The 22,483-nt window shown below is 39.3% G+C and overlaps 1 protein-coding gene across 2 annotated transcripts; it reads right to left on the minus strand.

Moving 5' to 3' along the window:
• Nucleotides 1–2,541: 2,541 nt before the first annotated feature.
• On the minus strand, nt 2,542–19,967 carry Nit2 (nitrilase family member 2). Of its 2 annotated transcripts, none has more exons than XM_047564879.1 (10): nt 19,872–19,967; nt 18,840–18,958; nt 17,059–17,179; nt 15,922–16,010; nt 14,540–14,633; nt 13,984–14,058; nt 12,896–12,974; nt 6,323–6,421; nt 4,204–4,259; nt 2,542–3,838 (listed from the first exon to the last, which is right to left on the minus strand). In XM_047564879.1, the coding sequence occupies exons 1-10, from the start codon at nt 19,897–19,899 to the stop codon at nt 3,747–3,749; spliced, it is 852 nt and encodes a 283-aa protein (XP_047420835.1). In that variant the 5' UTR covers nt 19,900–19,967; the 3' UTR covers nt 2,542–3,746. The 2 variants fall into 2 exon arrangements, with proteins under 2 accessions (XP_047420835.1, XP_047420834.1); XM_047564878.1 differs by having other exon boundaries at nt 18,840–18,918; nt 19,820–19,912.
• Nucleotides 19,968–22,483: the final 2,516 nt, after the last annotated feature.

Genomic DNA, 22,483 nt, shown 5'->3' on the forward strand with positions numbered 1-22,483 from the left:
TATGTATAAGAATTATGAGCATATATTTAAGACCATTTGTGTAGAGATTACATAAGGAAAAATATATAATACAGGGCAAAAAGTAAATCTTGTGAACATGGATGATGCTGGGTTGCAGAGAGGTCCGCAAATCAGTCCTGACAATCTTTGCCAGAGAAATATCACTGGAATGGTGAAGGTGTAATCTGGCCTCAGGGGTCTGAAAAGCAACTGAAATGTAGGAATCATCTGGTAAGCAGAAATGAATCTTAGGAAAGTGAGTGGAAACCAAAATTAGTCCACACGATGGCATGGTTCAGGTTTCGTTTTGAGAGAAACTTTGAGAATGTAAGGACAAGACTTCAGGGACAGTTAGAGAACAAAGTGGAGGGGAGTGCTAAATTATTTCAGAGCTAGCTAGCCATCACACAATCTTATCACTACACCTTGCCCACCATGCTCCATTCTTGAAGATTCTTGTCCACTCAGCGGATTATGAACCAGCTAAATCACTGAATAAGAAGTATCCTTGTACAGTGTATGTTCTAGTTGTATGACTCTACATTGAGGGCTTCACATTTTTATTGCTGATTTTTAACAGGAACATGTTATCTAAAAATACGTTGTCTTCCAATAACTAGCTTTTTCTTACCTTCCAAAATTCACTCAAGAAGGAACAAAACCAAATGAAGACAATTTGATAAGAAATATGAAACTACAAGACAAAAGTGGCTGTGAGGCATAAATGAGAAGGGCCCATGTTAACTCCCTGCTGCACTGGCAGTGCTGGTTATCTTTTCCCTTTCTGTCCCCTTGCCTCATCATACCCACTCACCACCAAAACCTACCCAGCAGTACTTAAGAAGGTTGAGTCATTAGAACAGAACATTCATCTTGAAACCTCAGTTCTTACCTACACCTTTTTTCACTTGGTATACTTTACAAAGACCTAACTTTTTGTAGTACCAAGGAGTCTCCCTAAATTTCAAAACCAACAACTATTCATTTGAAACCCTGTTATTCATTCAGTTGTAACCAGTGCAACACCTACTACCTGTTAGCTCCCAGCTTCTAATAGATGAAAATCATTCTGCCTGCCTTCATGTCCTTTCAAGAGGTCATCAAGTTGCTCAATGTGTTGCCTAGAGAAAGAGATCCAAGAGACCCCTAATAAGAGATAGCATGTAATAGCAGCCTTCAAAGAACTGTGCAAAAATAACTGTGTAATAAAAAGTTGGGAGTTCAGGGGACTGGCAGTTAAAATTTTTTCTCATATCTTTAGGCTGTAATGTTCTCCCATTCCAGTGCTAGGATTCACTTTGATTAGATATCATTTTCTCTTTTTTTTTCCTAAGTATTTTAAAAATATTTAATACAAGAATATGTTTAACTTGGCTTGTTCAAGACTTACATCAATACAATTCCATACATTAATTGGTGAGACTGTACAGAAAGGAAAGAAAAATGTTAAAGATAGTGTCAATTTTGGGATGTTTTCATTCTTTTTTGCTACTTGAGATCAATATGAATTCCAACCCTTGATCCTTGAAAAGGCAGTAACATCTAACAAGATTTAAAGCCACAGACATCGTTAAGAGTCTATGCATATTCCTGCTTGGTGAACACTTCATATGTGCTCTTGATAAGCTAAAATAGCATTGTCCATGACTGTTATAATTCCCACTAGAGGCTCATGTCTGGAAAACACAATAAACCAGGCCAAAAATCTTTGTGGAGAGAAAAGTTAATGAAGTGACTTGAATGGTTTTAGCCCTGACAAGGATGTCAGATGCAAATGAACCTCCTTTCCTTATGCAAAATTCCCCAAGTATACCTGAGGAGTGATAGCTTGAGTATCAGTAGATGCCCTTTGTGCCTGCATTTCTTTAAACCAACTATTGCCATTTTCATTTTGTGTGTGAACTCCTGTGTTCCACTAGGTATGACAGTTCTCTATCCATAAAAATGTTCATCAGATACCATTTTCTAAAAGGTAAAAACATTGACCAGGTTACCACACATTCTAAGAGTAAAATGTTTCATACTAGTTTTAGGAAATCCCTACTTCCTTTCTTAGTTTTTGAATGGACAAGACTACCAGGTACAACACTAAAAACAAGACAGTGAAATACAAAAACAAGTTTTCGCAAGCACCTGCCTTATCTGTTGCAGGAATGCTACATCGAGATGAGGTGTCTTTGCTTCTACAGCACCAGTGATAGCTATGATGGCTGAATTTAAAAGACTAACCATGGCAAGCATAGGTGAGGATGCAGAGCAACTGGCTGGCACCACTGTAAAATGGCATAAGGTGGAAAACAGTTTGGCAGTGAAATAAATATATGAACCTAGAGAAATAAACAACTTGTATAAATGTTCTAGCTCCTTTACTTGCAATAGCCAAAAACTGGAAATAACCCAAATGTTCATCAACATTTAAGTTGATAAACAAATCCTGAGATACCCGTACAATGGAGTCAGCAATAAAAAGAAATAAATAACTGATATAAACACAGATAACTCCAAATGAGTTATAATGAATCAAAGACCAAAAAAAGTACATATGGCATGATTCCATTTTTATATAATTCAAGAAAATGCAAATTAATCTTTAGTGGTTAAAGTTTATCAGTGATTGCCTGAGGACAGAAGAGTAGCAAGAGGGATTGTAAATGGGCACAAGGAAACTTGTGGGTGGTAAGTGCATTCATTATCTTGATTAGAGTTGTTCCATGGTTCTTTATATATAAAATTTCACCAAATTGTACACTTAATTTAAAAATTATTTTTCACTCCTAGCTGCTAGTGCTATTTTCCAGAAGTTAAATGATATATAATGTCTTCACTCATAGCAAATAGAATATATGCTCACATATCTTTAAAAATTTTTTGCTTTACTAGTATGGTAAATATTACATAAAACCAGTGGTGTGAGCCAACTTTGAATATACATAAAAATGCATTAGTTCAAGAAGATTCTGAGAAGACCAAAGTGGTTCAGAAATTCTTTATGGAGCTACAAAGTGTTACTAGGAAAAAAAGCAATTTGAAAAGCAGAAAAAGATGAGACTTTTAGACACTCAACCCTATCAGAAAAATCTTCCCTGCATTCATACTGAGTTGCTTTCAACCAGTGCCGCCACTGCCCTTCTCCCATGGGGCTCACTGTTGACCTGTTCTTTCCTCCAAAATCAGGAAGGTCTAGAAATTAGCTCCTTGGATTTATAAAGCCCAAAGGCTGCTGGGAAATGAAAAGGCTGCCATATCCTCTGGCAAACACCAAGGATCCATCCTCTTGCTTCCCATAGCTATGCAGGGACCAAATAACTTTACTATACTTTTGAAAAATTTAACACCAGACCAACTCTAGTATGTGGGATAAGAAGCTCAATATACAGAAATGTTTGTAGTAGGTACATTAACCACCAGGATACCAAGATGTTATTTTTCATCAACTGCTCTTAGGCATCTTAAGATGCCTCCCCTTTCTGCTCTTTGATGTCAGCCTGTGTCCTTTCTTAACTATTCAGGATGGCTTTATCATCTTAATAGCACCCCGAGGAGGAAAAGGCTGAAACTTAATTTAAAAAAACAAAACAAAGAAAAAGAAAAAAACAAAAAAACTTCATTAAAGAATTCAATAGAAACCTAAGCATGTAGCTCAGTAGTAGTTTCAATTTCAGCACCCCTACAAAGCAAGAATCAATAGAAGCTGTGCTGCAGAAACATTTGTTTCTTTGTGTTTTGTGAGATGTTGGAAACAAACTTTAGAACTTTTTCATCTCCACTGCATAGAGGTCTGATCGCTTCTGTTTAAAAATGGGGATTTGCTCACGTATTTCAGCCAACTTCTTCAGGTCTGCAAGAACAGGAAAATGCACAATTAATAATTTGCAAATCCTCACTGATCAAGAGGATCTCTTTCCCAAGCTGCAAAAACAACTAGAGTCTCAGCAAGTGACTCACCTTATATAAATGCGCTTTATCTGAATGCACCCATGGCCTGGCAGTGGTCCCAAGGTCATTGCAAATCAAACCAAGAAAACTTAAGCTGAGCTATAGCCCTATGCACCTGGCCTCAAAAATCAGACCTAGAATACTCGGAAACCTAAGCAAAAAGGAGCATAAAGAAGTCATTTCAAGTGACTGAGGCTTCATACTTAGGAGATCTGGCCTGAGATCACTGGGGACACAAGGGACTCAAACTACCATAGCAAATCTTACCTATGTCAGCATACAGGATCATTTCTTCAATGCCAGCTTTGGCTATGACCTCCCCCCTGGAAAAGATTCAGAGAATGAGCAGACTCACTGACATCTGGTCATATTCCAGGTCTGTGTTTTTCCTCCTGTCTCACGAGTCAAAGGGAAAGATTCTGAGACCTAAAGCAAAACAGGGGTACTAATTGCTGTTTTATCATCTAGTAACTGTGTGACTTTATGGCAAGTCATTTGGAATCACCAGGAGCTCTATGAGGCTTAGTGAGAGAATTAGAAAGTATGTTTCATAAAATTGCTGTTAGGAAGTGGTAGCTATTCCATAATTATAAACATCAGGGAATAAAGTTCACTACAAACAGCGCCACCCTACTTCTTCATGAGTGTCCTTCAACGAGGACCTTTTCAAGGACAGTCTTAAATCTGCTCCTTACCCCTGCCCAGGCAGCTACCCCACCTGAGGGTGGTGATGCTGGGCCTGTACAGGCCCCAGTTCTGCTGGGATCCCTGGATTCCTATGCTTAGGGATTTCAGTTTCAGATTGGAGCAAAAAACATTTCAAACTATAGTCTGGTTAGAAGTGGTGGGGATCAGGGCTGGGGAGGTAGCTCAATCGGTAGAGTGCTTGCCTTGTAAGCCCAAGGCCCTGGGTTCGATCCCCAGCACCCAAAAAAAAAAAGTGGTGGGGATCAACATGCTTAACACTAATCTGGAAAGTAATTCCAGTGCTTAGTCTCAGCCCAGAGCAGGTATTCAAAAACATTTAGTGAAATAAATGTTTTCCAAAATAATCTGTCATAACAAACAATCTGACATAACTGGTTCCACTTACCAGAGAGCCATAAACATATGTGGCACAGATGCCACTTAATGCCATTTAACCAAATCCCTTTCTGTTCTTTTCTAATTCTTATCCATTTGCCTGGCACTCAGTGATTCCTCTCTTTGTAACCCAGGTACCCACCCCAATGTCAACATAAGCCAGAGGACCCCCAAGAATGAAGAAGGCAAATCACAATTACTTTGTATTCTTCTTGTTCATAGAATCTATCCTGAGAACAGCTGGAACAGCAGTCCAAGAGGCAGGAAGCCTATTAGTAATAACTTGACAGAGGAACCGGATGCAAGTTCATGAAAACTGTTAAGCCAGCTTAACCCTTCCAGTCCTCCAATGCCCTCCACAAATTTTAATCCTAACATGTAGAAGGATCAGGGAGCATTTCACTAGTCATATTTTCCTCAGATCTTCCAAGGCCTCCCCACTGCACACATTGAGCTTTAGATACTATGTCAGAAGTGTGAGCATTTGAGGACCCTCACTTAATGTTTAATCTTTCTCAGTCTTGTCTATTAATCCTGAAATTGTAGAAGTACATACCAGTGTGTGTTAAGTCCTAGACCCAGTAAATTCTGTGAAGCATAGTTCCACTATCAATAATAAAGAGTTTAATAAGGATAAGTTCCTGAGTCCAAGTTGATCATGTATGTCAAAGTACAATATAAACTACAAATGCAGACCATAACGTCTGCGTATTAAAGGATAAGTATATGTTGTATGTCTGAATGGACTTACATGCTGCTTTCACTGAGTAATAAAATGTTTCACCCTTTCACATGAGACAGGGTCATAGTTTTCCTTACTAAATGCACACTCCCTGCTCCTCTAATCATTATGCTGAGAGCAAAGTCCTTGCCCTGTAACTCATTTCTGGCCTAGGATCAGATACTTAGCCTAAATTTTAACCAAAAGTTAAGGGTTCAGGAATCTCTTACTGAAACCACCCACCCTTTACTACTGGCTTGTCTACCCTAAGTGACTGACAGTGAAGGTCACTCGGACAAAGAGAAGAGGGCTGGGGCTGGGGAGATAGTTCAGTCGGTAGAGTGCTTGCCTTGTAAGCACAAGGCCCTGGGTTCGAGCCCCAGCACCCAAAAAAAAAAGAGAAGAGGGCTAAGGTGATGATTTCTTTTTCACCCGGTTTTCAGGTGGAAGCTTCTCTTGTGCCTGTCTTAGGGGAGTTGGGAGTGGGAGGTGGAGAAGGTTGGTCAGGGTCCAGACAAGCTACCTGCCCCTGTGTCATCTCTCAAGCTCCCACTGAGCCCGCCCTCACTTAGACATACTCACCAAGGATTCACAACAGTGCTGTGTCCCCAGACAACAAAGGAGACATTCTCATCCCGGGCAGGAGAGACTGTGGCCACATACAACTGATTATCAAGAGCCCTGTAGCCAGTGAACAGAAAAAGTAATGTACATTATACATCTACAACATTTCTCTATCCCAAGTATACAGATTCTTTAAAAAAAAAAAAGACTGAAACTACTAGAAGAAAACAGGCAATGCTTTTAGGATATTGGAATGAGCAAGGACTGGCGGGGGGGCAAGACCCTAAAAATACAGAGAACAAAAGCACAAATATACAAATGGGATTATATCAAACTAAAAACCTTTTCTACAGCGAATAAAACAATCATGAGTGCACAAAGTACAGAATGCAAGAAAATATTTACAAATTATGTATCTGATAGTGTTAATTGTTAATATCCAAACTATAAGCCAGATGTGGTGGTACCTGCCTGCAATTCCAGCAACTTGAAAGGCTGAAGCAGAAGGACCACAAGTTTGAGGTTGGCCTCAGCATCTTAACGAAATCTTGTATCAAAATAAAAAAGGGGTGGGGTATAGCTTGGTGGTAAAGTGCCACTGGGTTCGATTCCCAGTACAAAAAAGAAAAAAAAAAAAAAAAAGATCCAGACTATAAGCAACTCCAGAAACTCAATAACAAAAAGCTAAATAATCTGCTTAAAAAATGGGTGATATGTAAATAGACATTTCTCAAAAAAGAAAAAAAATACAAATGGTTCTATAGTTCAGATTCTGAATGTGCCCCGAAGTCCCAGGTGTTGAAAGGTTGTCCCCAGCCCACAGCACTACCAGGAGGTGGTGGTGGGGCCTAGTGGAAGGAAATTTAGTGAGGGTTGTGACCCTGAAGGAGATATTAGGACTCTGGTCCCTCCTCTTCTTTCTCTGCTTCCTGGCCACCCTGAGATGAACAGGTCTCCACTATATGTTCCAGTCATGATGAACTCAGTCGTGATAGCTTAGTGATACGATCCTAGCGCATGCCTAGCATCAATAAGGCCCACAGCTTGATCCCCCAACCTTGCCCCACAAAAAGAAGGGGGAGAAAGAAAAAAACAGGTCAAGTAACCATGGATTGGAACCATGAGCCATAATAAACCTTTCCTTTGTAAAAGTTGTTTATCTCAGATACTTTGTCACCGTGACAAAAGCAGAACAACACAAATGACTAACAAATGTATGAAAAGATGCTCAATATCACTAACCATCAGTGAAATGCAAACCAATACCACAATGAGATATCACTTCATCCCAGTAAGAATACCTATTATCAAAAAGACTAAAGATAACAAGTGCTGGTGAGGATGTGGAGGAAAGGGAAAACCTGCACATTGTTAGTGGAAATGTAAATAGTACATTACGGAAAACAGTATAGAAGTTCCTTGGGAAGTTAAAAGTGGAACTACCACATGACTCAATAATCATACTCCTGGGCGTATATCCAAAAGAATGAAATCAGGGTATCAAAGACATTTCTGCACTTCCATGTTCACTGCAGCATTATTCACAACAGCTGAGAAATGCAAACAATATAAGTGCCCATCAATTGATGAGCAGATAAAGAAAATGTACATTGGAATAAACACTAAAAATGAATGAAATCCTGTCATTTGTAACAACATGAATAAAACCAGAGACTGTGGCCAGGCACGGTGACACACACCTATACTCCCAGCAACTTGGGAGGCTGAGGCAGGAGGATCGAGAGTTCAAAGCCAGCCTCAGTGGGCTGGGATATAGCTCAGTTGGTAGAGAGCTTGTCTCGCATGCACATGGCTCTGGGTTCAATCCCCAGCACTGCAAAAAAAATTAAAAAGTCAGCCTCAGCAACTCAGCAAGGCACTAAGCAACTCAGTGAGACTTATGTCTCTAAAAGAAATACAAAAAAGGGCTGGGGATGTGGCTCAGCAGTTAAGCACCCATGAATTCAATCCCTAGTACCAAAAAAAAAAAAAAAAAAAAAAAAAAAACCCTAGAGGTTGTTACATTAAGCAAAATCCTGGCACATAAAGACTCCTGTATGGGATCTTAAAAGTTATCTCATAGAAATTGAGAGTAGAACGGTGGTTACAAGAGAGTGAGGAGGGGGTAGAGAGGGATGAGCAAATTTTGATCAATGTGTACTGTCACACAAGAACAAATTCTGGTGTGCACTGTAGAGTGATATTAGATAATAATAATGTACTATACATTTCAAAAGGTTAAAAGAAAGGATTTTTGAACTTTTCACCAAAAAGAAGTGATAAATATTTGAGGAGACAGATACTTTTTTTTGTCTTTGTTTTGAGACGGGGGTCTCACTGTTGCCCAGGCTGGTCTTGAACTCATAGGTTCAAGCAATCCTCCTGCCTTAGCATCCCAAATGCTGGGACTACAGGCATGAGCCAACTACACCTGACTAGAAGAAAAATATTTAACCTAGTTTCAGTGCTGCTCGATGTATATGTGTACTAAGGCGTTTCATGGTACCCCATTCATATGTACAATATGTTTTTATATGTTAATTAAAAATAAATTTTAAAACTTGTTTATAGGTATAATATTTGTTCATGGCCTATGCACATCTTCCTGTGTACTTTAAATCATCTCTATATCACTTATAGTACATAATACAATGTATGTGCTATGCAAATAGTTGTACTCTATAGTTTAAGGAATTAACAAGAACAAAAATCTTATACAAGGGTAAACTGTACACAGCTAAATTGTGGGCCATGGGGAGTAGGGCTCCCCAGCCTCCTGGAAACCCAGTCCAATGTGACAAGGAAGAAGAGAAAGAAATCAAAGATGAGGGCAAAGACAATGAAAGTGATGAAGAAGAGGGTAAACAATGAGACTGATGATGAGGAAGTGAATACTGAATTTGAAGCCTACTCCATCTCAGGTCATGATTATAACAGAAAAGCAGGAACTTTTCCTAAATATTCTCATAAATACTGCAGAACAGATCTAATTCAACAGAACAATGCTGGAAGTATGATTAAGCAAATGAATGAGTTTCTAGACAGAGTATCCTGAGGACTAGTAAGTAGTTGGTGTGGAGGATGGGACAGGATAAGCACCCTAAACTGAATGGCACAGTCAGCTGTGCAGAGACCACAACTCTCTCTTTAGGGCCAACAGGCTAAATTAATCCTGCCCTTTCTTTGGCTTCGGGGGTACTAAGCACATAAGCTCCATTGGTCTCAATTTTTCTGCAAAGGTTGCTGGTAACTGTCTTAGAAGAGACCAGTTCAACAAAAGAAACAATACAAAAAATTGACAAAATAAATAGTTGGTTCTTCGAAAAAATAAACAAAATTGATAAACCTTTAGCCACACTAACAAAGAGAAGACGAGAGAGAACCCAAATCACCAAAATTCGAAATGAACAAGGAATATCACAACAGACACGATTGAAATACAAAACATAATTAGAAGCTATTTTGAAAATCTATACTCCAACAAAATAGAAAATTTCGAAGATATCAACAAGTTTCTAGAGACATATGAATTGCCTAAACTAAACGAGGAGGACATACACAATTTAAATAGACCAATTTCAAGTAATGAAATAGAAGAAGTCATCAAAAGCTACCAACAAAGAAAAGTCCAGGACCAGATGGGTTCTCAGCCGAGTTCTACAAAACCTTTAAAGAAGAGCTCATTCCAATACTTTTCAAAGTATTCCATGAAATAGAAGAGGAGGGAACCCTCCCAAACTCATTCTACGAAGCCAATATCACCCTGATACCTAAACCAGACAGAGACACATAGAAAGAAAATTTCAGACCAATATCCTTAATGAACATCGACGCAAAAATTCTGAACAAAATTTTAGCAAATCGCATACAAAAACATATTAAAAAGATAGTGCACCATGATCAAGTGGGTTTCATCCCAGGGATGCAAGGTTGGTTCAACATCAGGAAATCAATAAATGTAATTCACCATATCAATAGACTTAAAGTCAAGAATCACATGATTATTTCGATAGATGCAGAAAAAGCATTTGATAAAATACAGTACCCCTTCATGCTCAAAACACTAGAAAAAATAGGGATAGTGGGAACGTTCCTTAACATTGTAAAGGCCATCTATGCTAAGCCCATGGCTAATATCATTCTTAATGGTGAAAAACTGAAAGCATTCCCCCTAAAATCTGGAACAAGGCAGGGATGCCCTCTCTCACCACTCCTATTCAATATCATCCTTGAGACTCTAGCCAGAGCAATTAGACAGACCAAAGAAATTAAAGGGATACGAATAGGAAAAGAAGAACTCAAACTATCCCTATTTGCTGATGATATGATTATATACTTAGAGGAACCAGGAAATTCCACCAGAAAACTCTTAGAACTCATAAGTGAATTTAGTAAAGTAGCGGGATATAAGATCAATGCTCATAAATCTAATGCATTTTTATACATAAGTGATGAATCTTCAGAAAGAGAAGTTAGAAAAACTACCCCATTCACAATAGCCTCGAAAAAAATAAAATACTAGGGAATCAATCTCACAAAAGAGGTGAAAGACCTCTACAATGAGAACTACAGAACACTAAAGAAAGAAATTAAAGAACACCTTAGAAGATAGAAAGATCTCCCATGTTCCTGGATAGGCAGAATTAATATTGTCAAAATGGCCATACTACCAAAAGTGCTATACAGATTCAATGCAATTCCAATTAAAATTCCAACGATGTACCTTACAGAAATAGAACAAGCAATTATGAAATTCATCTGGAAGAATAAGAAACCCAGAATTGCTAAAGCAATCCTTCGCAGGAAAAATGAAGCAGGGGGTATTGCAATACCAGAACTTCAACTGTACTACAAAGCAATAGTAACAAAAACGGCATGGTATTGGTACCAAAATAGACAGGTAGATCAATGGTACAGAATAGAGGACACGGACACAAACCCAAATAAATATAATTTTCTCATACTAGACAAAGGGGCCAAAAATATGCAATGGAGAAAAGATAGCCTCTTCAACAAATGGTGCTGGGAAAATTGGAAATCCATATGCAACAGAATGAAACTAAACCCATATCTCTCACCGTGCACGAAACTAAACTCAAAATGGATTAAGGACCTCGGAATCAGACCAGAGACCCTGCATCTTATATAAGAAAAAGTAGGTCCAGATCTTCAACATGTCGGCTTAGGACCAGACTTCCTCAACAGGATTCCCATAGCACAAGAAATAAAAGCAAGAATCAACAACTTGGATAGATATAAACTAAAAAGCTTTCTCTCAGCAAAGGAAACTATCAGCAATGCGAAGAAAGAGCCTACAGAGTGGGAGAAAATCTTTGCCAATCATACTTCAGATAGAGCACTAATCTCCAGAATCTATAAAGAACTCAAAAAACCCAACACCAAGACTACAAATAACCCAATCGACAAATGGTCTAAGGAAATGAACAGACACTTCACAGAAGAAGACCTACAAACAATCAACAAACATATGGAAAAATGTTCAACATCTCTAGTAATAAGAGAAATGCAAATCAAAACTACCCTAAGATTCCATCTCACCCCAATCAGAATGGCGATTATCAAGAATACAAGCAACAACAGGTGTTGGCGAGGATGTGGGGAGAAAGGTACACTCATACATTGCTGGTGGGGCTGCAAATTAGTGCAGCCACTCTGGAAGTAAGTATGGAGATTCCTTAGAAAACTTGGAATGGAACTACCATTTGACCCAGCTATCCCACTCCTTGGCCTATACTCAAAGGACTTACAATCAGCATACTACAGAGATACAGCCACATCAATGTTCATTGCTGCTCAATTCACCATAGCCAGATTGTGGAACCAACCTAGATGCCCTTCAGTTGATGAATGGATAAAGAAACTGTGGCATATATATACAATGGAATATTACTCAGCCATAAAGAATGATAAAATTATGGCATTTGCAGGCAAATGGATGAAATTGGAGAATATCATGCTAAGTGAGATAAGCCAATCTCAAAAAACCAAAGGAAGAATGATCTCACTGGTAAGTGGATGATGATACATAATGGGGCGTGGGAGGGGTTAGTTTTTAGGGTTAGAGTGAGGGTTAGGGAGGGGGGCAAGAATGGGGGAAGGAAGAACTGTATAGAGGAAAAAGAGGGATGGGAGGGTTGGGGGAAGGGGAAAAATAACAGAATGAATCAACGAACATCATCCTATGTAAATTTATGATTACACAAACGGTATGCTTTTACTCTATGTACAAACAGAGAAACAACATGTATCCCATTTGTTTACAATAAAAAAAAAAAAAGAAGAGACCAGTTCATATCTAATCACAGAAAAATCAAATCAGTATCCAACTAATTCACTGAATGCTCTCAAAATGAAAAACCAAAGTCCTTGAAATCCTTGAGGTTGGCTCTATGGTTTCTGAGAAGGTACCCAGCAATAGAAGCCCTCCCTGCAGATTCATCCTTTGTAACTGCATCTGGACACCAGGGCATGTTGGCTCAGGGGCAGAATTCCATTCCAAGAAATTTTAATACTTCCACCAAACCAAAAATCTTTCCACAAAGAGGAAACACTGAGATGATTCATTCCTACCGGCTTCGCTGAAGCAACTCCCAGTGGGCTGGTCCAGTGGTCAAACTGAAAGCTGAAGGATACACCAACAATTGGCAACCTTGGGGACAGAAAAATCAAAGAACAGTGGATGCAGATGAACATCAGTCCTCCCTCTACTCCTACCAACAGGGACTAAACTCAAACTTTTCAAAGCACAAAAAGATGTCAGCCTAGTCAGTCAGAGTCAGCAGCATGAAGATACAGCTCTGAATTCTTCCAGAGATAAACACATAAAAGAAACAGCCACAAGTAAAGTGGGACTGAAGACTGAAATCAGAATACATACCTTCAATTAAAAAAAAAAGTACAGAATTTTCATTCAGATTTTTCTCAGCACTGTAGGGTCAGTACCACATGGCTAACGACCATGTTCTGTGATTCTTTTCAACTGAAATTAGGGGCAGAGTAGTTGCTCTGGAGTTTACTGATAAGGTTCAACACAGACCACTAAACCCAGAGCCCAGGTACCCCTACCTTCTGCTTGGCAGGCAGTCAAACGACCCTTATCACTTCACTTTGCTCAGTGGGAAATGGGAAGCAACTTTAGTAAAATGCTAACACCACTGAGTACCACACAAGGGGAAGATCTGGAATTAGAACACTGCTCTGACTTGGTTCTGCGTGCTTCCAGACACTACCATACTTCTCCTACTTTGGACCAAAATGTTACTGGCTATATACCTGAGTGCTGAAATTTGTGAGAGTATAGGCCATTTCTTCATATCTGCTGTGCTCAAAGTTACTACAAACACAGTAACAGGAGAGGCTTTTAGAAGGCAGAGCAGACATTTAGGAGCATGGCTCCTGCTTTTTAGCTACATGGTAAATATGTTAAATTACCACCCCTCAAAAGCCCCATCATCCATACACAGCAGGTCTGAGAAGCCAGATGGAGTGAAGGAGTTGAACATGTGGTGATCACATTTCATCCCCAATTCTTTTGTGCATTTGTGCATAATATTTGTGCTTTTTGTGCAAAGTTTATGCTTAGGGATCCCTCCACCCGAGACCAGCCCAGGACCAACCCTCTAAGTGATTTTGGAACACAACTGATAGCACTGTCTCACCTCTCTGTGCATACACTTGTGCAAGTTCTGCAAAGCGGATGTCATAGCAGATGCCAAGGCCCACTCTGCAGTAAGCTATTTCCAAACAGAAAATACACAAATAAAAAGTTAACCTCCTGTAGCATCACATGGCAGGGTAAAGCCTCCGTAATCTAATGATCACAAAATACTAACAGGAATAAAATAACACAGGACCCCTGAATGAAGACCATTTATTAGCTCAATCCTACTCATATTTCATCTCACAAAGACATCGTTTACATCAACAGAACAGAAATGAAAAATTCATTTCTACATGAATGCTCACTAAGTGAGGGGTGTTCAATCATGGTCTAACAGAAACATATGTCATAGGACATGACCACATGGAAGAGTAAAACTGTGCCAGATGCTTGGTCCTCTATTTTGGCCTGAACTTTTCAGATCTCTGACTATTCTTTGCCTTCCTCAACTCTGGACTTTCAGTCAGGTTGTGAAAAAGTTGAAGAGACATAAAAAGAAAGGAACATCTCCTTCTCTGGGGTTAGTAAAAAAGACAAATTTATCAACTACGTACGAGTATCAAATATGGAGACACTATCACCAGGACTCAATACTTTAGATTCTTGACATGTAATTTTTCCAGGAATATCAATGTCAAAAAGATGGATCTGCAACACAAATAACTGATTTGGGTATCTCTTTTTCAGCAGGGCTAAGAATATGTGCTTAGCATGTGCAAGGCCCTCACTTCAATTTCTAACACCCAAAAAAAAAAAAAAAGCAAAGAGGTATAACTAAAAAGCTGAAAGATAAATTAAATGGAATTAAATTAAATGGAATTCTAAGAACTAGTTAATAATTCAAAATAATGAGAAAAGAACAACAAAGGGAAAAATATAATCTGTATACCAAATCTAACCATATTGATAATCACATTAAATATAAATGAGTGAGTCACTCCAGTTAGAAGGTAGAAACTGTAAATCTGAATAAAAAAGTAAAAGTCAACTACATACTGTATACAAGAAAACTATTTAAAATATAAGACACATACAGATTGAATATATAAGACACATAGAGATTGAAAATAAAAGATAAGAGCTGGATGCCAATGGCACAAGTCTGTAATGCCAGCGACTAAGGCTGAGGAGGCTTGGGTAGGAGGATCTCAAGTTGGAGCCTCAGACTTAGTGATATCCTGTCTCAAAACTTTTAAAAACGTTAAAAAAAAAAAGGGTTGGGGATATTAGCTCAGTGGTAAAGTTCCCCTGGGTTTAATTCCTAGTACCCCTAAAATTAAAAATAAACAAACAAAAGATTAGAAAAACATTTATTAGGCAAACAATAAACTTAAAAACCTTGGAGTAATTAGTATTAGCAGATATAAAGTTGACTTCAAGAGAAAAACAAGACAAGAAAAAAGAGGCATCTCATAATGACAAAAAGATCAATTCATCAGGAAAACTTAACAGTCCCAAATGTATGTGCATTTACTACTGCAAAGATGTCAACTCACCCCAAACCAATTTCTGTATATTTAATGAAATCCTAATAAAAATTCCAGTAGGTTGTTCCTTTGCAGAAATTGACATACTGAGTCCTTTATATAAAAATGTGTGTGGCCAAGAACAGCCACTTGTGCCAAAATGCAAGATGTGTGAATCATAAGAGACACTAGGAAACTTTGAAGCAGATTCTTAAGAGGCAATGAGGCCATGAGTGGTGGCACACACCTGTAATCCCAGTGGCTCAGGAGGCTGAGGCAGGAGGATCGTAATTCAAAGCCTCAGCAACAGCGAGGCACTGAGCAACTCAGTGAGACCCTGTCTCTAAATAAAATACAAAACAGGGCTGGGGATGTGGCTTAGTGGTTGAGTGCCTCTGAGTTCAATCCCTGGTATGCCCCCCTCCCCCCCCAAAAAAAGAGGCAACGAGACTTGCACATTCTCTACTTACCTTTCTGTGCTTTACTAGTAACGTTCCATCAGGTCCAAAGACAGTACAGGTGTTATATATTTTCCCAGCATCCTCTTCAGAGATGGAGCCTTTCATTAAGAGAATAAACATACTGGCACATAAAACAAAAAGAAACTAAAAAGAATGGAGCAATTATTTTGTGATAACTAGTGATAATTATTTTGTGATAAAGGCCTGATAAGCTGTCACTTGGGTTCAATGATATATTCTCTTCTACACATTATTAAACTCTATTTTCTTTGTGAATATCACCTTTCAGAGATAAGGTCTAAAGCGTAGATGAAAAATAATCAGATCAGATGCCGAAGACAGATTTAAAAGACCACCAAACTGTTCCTCAAATTCAGTCATAATCTTGAGCAACGCTCAATATGTAACAGAGCAAAATAATTTCTTGTTATTCACCGTAATTTCACTAGGTCCTGCAACAAGACTATACCCTAAAAGGCCTCAAGATGAGAACATTAAGTCATAGGACTCTCCATCACTGATTGCAGTTCCATCTCTATGCTTCTTGCTTTGCTACATTTTACTCATTCTTAACCCTTAATATATCATAACACAAAGGTAATTTTGTTTGCTGTATTTATTGAACAGAATTTTACTGTGCTTATTTTTAATTGTACCAAACAGAACAATTTAAAATTACTTCAAAATCACAAAAATAAACCTATGTTTATGCATGTGGACTCTAAGGAAAAAAACTTCTCAACCCTATATTAGTATAATAAAAAAACAGGTATGATTTATCTTTCCACATTTTTATCTGCCTCTACACCACTTCTTCTCCAAAAAAAATCATCAATATCAATGAGGTGTGTGTCCTTCTATAATATTTACTATGCCATTACATACATAACTACATATAAAAGTATACAGTCATATTTTGTGCAAGGGATTAATCTGAATGGGAATACCTTATTCATAACCATGTTGAACTTGTTTTTTTTTTCTACTTTCCAGTGTGTATTGAAGCTTCTTCTACATTATTATTAGAAATAAACTTACCTCGTTCTTTTCAAGCATTGAATTATGTTTCATAGTTTAACTGTAACAAAAATCATTCAATTACTTTTAATGTTTAGGACATTATCATATCACACAGAAGGAAGTTACCTCCAATGAGATATAAGTTGCATTCCTTTGCTACTTCAGAAAGCTTCTGTGTGGTCTCACCAGGAATCTTCTCCACAAAGTCAGGAAAAGATTCTAAGCAATATGGAAAAGTAAAGCATTCCTAGAATAATGTTGTCAAAGAAAAGGAGAAGAAAAAAACCTGATTAAACGTTCAACCCCTTCTTAAAGTTCTGCTGAAAAAAAAACAAAGCTGCTGCTTCCAACTCAGCTATCACTTGAAAGGGTAAAATACGACTAAGAAAAAACCCCAGGGCTAAAGAGCCTGTGGCCAAAAGCGGACTAGTCACATTATCCCAGGAAGGGTTATAGAAGGCAAGTCATGTGAGCTCTACCAAATCCTGATCATCCTGGAAGATGGCTAGGCCTGCCTTTCCCTTGAGTGTACAAAATAACGTGTTCCAACCCTGGGCTCCCAAGCCCTACTATAAATAAGGCTTACTCATTTGACTTTGGGTATTGGGATGAATTCTCAAGTTTAAAATTATATTATAAGCTATGCAACAATAAAACCTGTGCATGAAAAAAAAAAAAAAGCTTTGAAAGTCAGAGGTTAAGATGTTTCCTCATCTGTAAATGAACTATTTCTAAATTCCCTTCAGCAGTATCATTCTGATCCTACAATTTTTTATTCACCAAGGGTATGTCTGTCTTCAACAGCTCTCTGACGCGTCAGAAAACAAGCAAAAATTACTAAAATTTCAACTCTAATTCTCTCATGCTGCATTCAATGATACTGCCTATGTACTAGGCAAGGTCCTGGGAAACTAAGGCCCAAAGATCACCGCGCGTACAGACGCATGTCAGTCAGTGAGGTGAGCACACACAGGATTCAAACTCTTTCGCTCCCGGGCTTTATTCTCTCAGCAACACAAACCAATAAAGAGACCGTAAGTACGGAAAAGCCCCATGACTGGCAACATAAGGAAAACCGGATTACCAGTAAGAGTTCAAGAGCTGGGGGTATAGCTCAGTGGTAGGGCACTTGCCTATTTGCCTAGCATGTGGAAACTATGGGTTCAATCCCCAGCACTACCATAAAAAAGAAAAAAGACAAACAGTAAGATCTCAAAGCTCTTTGTTAAGGATTTCTGCTCATTGCCACATTTGGGACAGGTTGATGACTGTCTAAAAGTCAAGGTGGACCTGAAAATTCTCCAATCTAAATAGGGTTTGTAAAGAGCTACCTCGTCTCCATAGCTGGAAGTGAGTGGAGTTAGTTCACTGAGACCATCTCACAACACCTTTGAAGAACACTCCAGAAGATGCATATTCTGAAATCTGGGTACCCCTGTCTGGGGAAAACCTGTACCTGCTGACAAACAAAATGTGGTGCAACATTTAGCTGGTTCTGTTCAGGAAATCACCCATAAAAGAGATGCAGAGTTCTACTAGCTTTAAGAAGCCACAGGCTTCCTCGATGTCTCTAAAAAAATTTTTAGTCATTAAAAAAAGTATATTAGCAATTCAATGCTAAAACCATGTTCTGGTCCTACAGAGACTTTTTTAACCTTTAAGTAACTCTCTAAATATACTAGGATTTGGATTCCTTATCTGAATAGAGTAGAAGATTCTAAAGTTAATGACCTGGAAACATGTTAGTAAATTCTATGGCAAAGACCCTTGCTAAGGATGACACAAACATGTAACAATACTGAGGCTTCAAGACACTGCTGAACCTGGAACATAAGAGGACGACCAGAGTTAACAAACACTATTCTGCTAGGTCTACAGCAGAAAGGAATGGTTGCCTCCACACTTACTGGCAGAGAAACTATTTTAGCTCCTTGCTTTGCTGCCTCCCGGACAAGGCTACAGGCTCGATGGACATTATTTGATTTGCTGGAAGAAACATGAAACTGGATGAGGGCCAAGCGGAAAGCTGAGGACAAAGACAAAATAAAACGTCTGTCAGAAGATCTGACCACTAATGTCAGATAGAAGCATCATTCTCAGAGGGCATCTTGCAATGTCTGGAGAATTTTTTTTTTATTTAATATATATATATATATATATATATATATATATATATATATATATTTTAGTTGCAGGTGGACAAAATACCTTTATTTTATTTTATGTGGTGCTGAGGATTGAACCCAGAGCCTTAGGCATGCTAGGTGAGCGCTCTACCACTGAGCCACAATCGCAGCCCCTGGAGATATTTTTGATTGACACAATTACTGACAATCTAATGGATTTATTATCTACACTTAACTCTGATGAGGGCCTGCTTGGCTCAGGGTTAACCCTAAAAGCAGGAAAACTGTGCTGTCACATTCCTTGATTTAATCTTGAATGTAAGTGAATATAAATTTAACCCTGAATGCAATTTGTTATACAGTTTCAGAATCTGGAGAAAATCAAAGAATTCTAAAACAGGAAGCAAAAGATGACATTACTTTGGGACAAAGTGATACTTTAAGCTGTCACCAAAACATCACACAAACCCAATAAAGGTCTCCCCTAAAACTCAGAAACTGAGCTTTGTCTCTGCTTCTGAGGGAGGGAAAGATAAAGATCAGCATGACTGTGTTGGTGGCTTCCTCCCTCTCCCACGTCACAAGCAGGGCAAGGGTCTGCCTGACATTCTGCAAATCCCACTGCAGAGGGCTGCAGCAGGGAAGCCCATCGCCCGCCGCCCACGCCGCCCTCCACCCGAGCTGACCAACATCTGCGACCGGAAGGCCGCAGGCGTAAGGGGGCGAGGGACTGAGGCGGCTGATTCTCGTCAGTACCGCACCAAGCCTCCACTCCGGCGCTAGGCTGGCTGTCAGCCCCGCCGCCTCGCTTACTAGCCATGGCTCTCCGTGAAAGCACCATTTGCAGCACAGGAAGGAAGCGGAATCAGGAAGACAGCGAGGGTGCGCGGGGCTGGGCCACGCACGCCGGGACCACGCACGCCGGGGGGCGGGGCCGCGGCGTCAGAGACTCCGCCCCCGCCCCTCCTCTGGGTTTCGAGGAACCCCAAACCGCTCAGGTTTGTCTGGTTGTGGTGTTTTTTCCGGGGACGGTTGCTCTACCACTGAGTCGCATCCCCAGCAACTTTTATTACTTATTTTGAGACAGTCTCACAAAACTGCTTAGGGCTTCGCTGAGTTCCTGGGGCTGACTTTGAACTTGTGATCCTTCTCTTCGGCATTCTGAGCCTTTGGGATTACAGGCAGGCGCCACCACGCCTGGCTCCCGGGTTTTTTCGTTGTTCTTTTGTTGTTTGTTTGTTTGGCGGTGCTGGGAATGGAACCCATGTCCTTGAGCATGCAAAGGAAGCGCGCGGGGACACACACGCCGCCTCAAACCCCTATTTATGGCGTGCTTTTTGCACTAGCCTGGACCAACGAGAAATGGTTAATTACAACACAGCCCGGAAAGAAGGTCTCTGAAAGCAAAGGGCAAAGGGGGGGCAACCTAAATCATGGCGCTGTGCTGGTAAATGTTTCGTAAGCAGGCCTCTCGGGTGGAAAAGCCTGATTTGGAGCCTTTGACAGTTCTCTACCAGAGGGCCGAACTTCTTGCTAGTTGGAATCTAGCCTGAGTAATTTTGTATGCTGATTGGCTTGAGCCACGAACAAATCGCTGAGACGGGGATGGTTGATTTAGGATTGGACTGCTAGGCTGCTAAAGAGGAAAGGGAAAAGAGATACTGAAGGTTCAGCTCATATCCTGTGCAACAAATCAGATCTCTAATATTCAGAAACCACTTGCTAAAATTCTATTTTAGGATTAGGTATTTATATATGTCATATTGCTTTTTAATTTTTGTGTTTTTGTGACGAGAGATTTGCAGATCAAAATATATGGATTTTGAACTTTTCTAATGATCTGGACTCATTAAATTATATTAAAACAGATCCTGAGTTTTAAAAGAACACTATAAAAACATTTTGGGAACAATTAGGAACACTTAAATGAGAACCAACATTTGATACTATAGTTTTTTATATGTAATATGGTATTACAATTATGACAATGTCACTATTCTTAGGTAATTAAGCAGGTCAGAGACCCCCACCCAAAAGACCCTTGCCATAATTAAACTTCTTCTCTTGTCAGATCAACAGGGTTATTGTGGTTGGTAGTTTCCCCTTTCTTGTAACAATAACAGGTTTGCACACAAAAAGTGTTGAGTAGTCTGCAAGATTGTTGTGCACGAAGATATTTTTTCTGCTTCTTGGTAAAAATGTGTGAAACCTGCATCTGGTCTAGAGGATGGAACAGAAAGCACTTTTCATGTGAACCTCCAAGCCCCCACCACCCCAACAGGGTATGATGTTCAAAAAATTTCCAAAATCTTTATTCAGAGGAAGAATTCTTAGGCAAGAGCTACCTCTGAACCCTGAAGTCAACAAACCTGCTGCCTGAAAATTCCTCAGCTGTCCAGCTTCTTCTGTCCTACTTTAGTAACACATGGAGAAATATTTAAGGGTGAAATGTCAGAGTATTAAACTGACTTGAAAATGGACAGCAAAAAAGGAAATATGTTTATATAAAACAAAAATGGCAAAATGTTAGTTGCTAAATCTAGGAGAAGAATATATAGCTGTTCACAAAACTATAAAGTTTAAAAATTTTAAACTTTGATAATAAAAACTTGAGGGGGAATACATAGCAATTATAGGTTTTCTGCAGCTTAATAGTTTTTATAGAAGATCGCCTTTTAATTTCTGCTCTGCTTAGTAACATATTAAGTCAACTTTGACCACGTAAAACCTGTAAAAAAAATTTAAGTCATCTAAGTTTCTCAGTTATACCTAATTGGTACACAAGGTTGTACCTAACAGTGATGGCAAAACCTGGCTGGACATGTTATTAAGTGCCTGTGAACACCCAGACAGAGATGTCCAATAGGAAGTTTGACATAAATCTTGAGCACAGATACCAGGCTGGAGATTAATGTAGGAGTCATCAGGAATTTAAGATAAAGCTCTGAATATGGATGAGAACACAAGTGGACTGTGAAAGGCGCATTTAGGAGAGGGCCTGAGGAGACTGGGAAGGAGCAATCAAGGCCAAGGGCCTTTGATAATGTCCCTTCCATCACACAAAAAAGGAAAAGGTAAAAAAGAAAACTGTTTTTTAAAGTTTTCTTTCAAATTATCTGGGCATAATGGAGAAGTTAGGCATTGGATTCTAGCTCTGACTGACCCTGATCTGATGTTAATAGCAAGGCCAATCATTTCACCTTCAGAACCTTTTCATCACCTGTGCATGAAAGGATTTATAGGCAAAGGAAGGTGAAGAGGCTGAAGGACTGTTTGTGCAACCCTCCCTGCCCCCACTCCACTCCCTGACCCTTCAAGTGCAGCTGCTCTGCCTTCCTTTCCATGTTGTTTTATCTCATCTTTGAAATGGGCAAAATATAAAACTACTAGACCAAATGAATTTCTAAGGTCCAGCTAAAACTCTG

Source organism: Sciurus carolinensis, chromosome 9 (assembly GCF_902686445.1).
Source record: "Sciurus carolinensis chromosome 9, mSciCar1.2, whole genome shotgun sequence".
Classification (NCBI taxonomy): domain Eukaryota; kingdom Metazoa; phylum Chordata; class Mammalia; order Rodentia; family Sciuridae; genus Sciurus; species Sciurus carolinensis.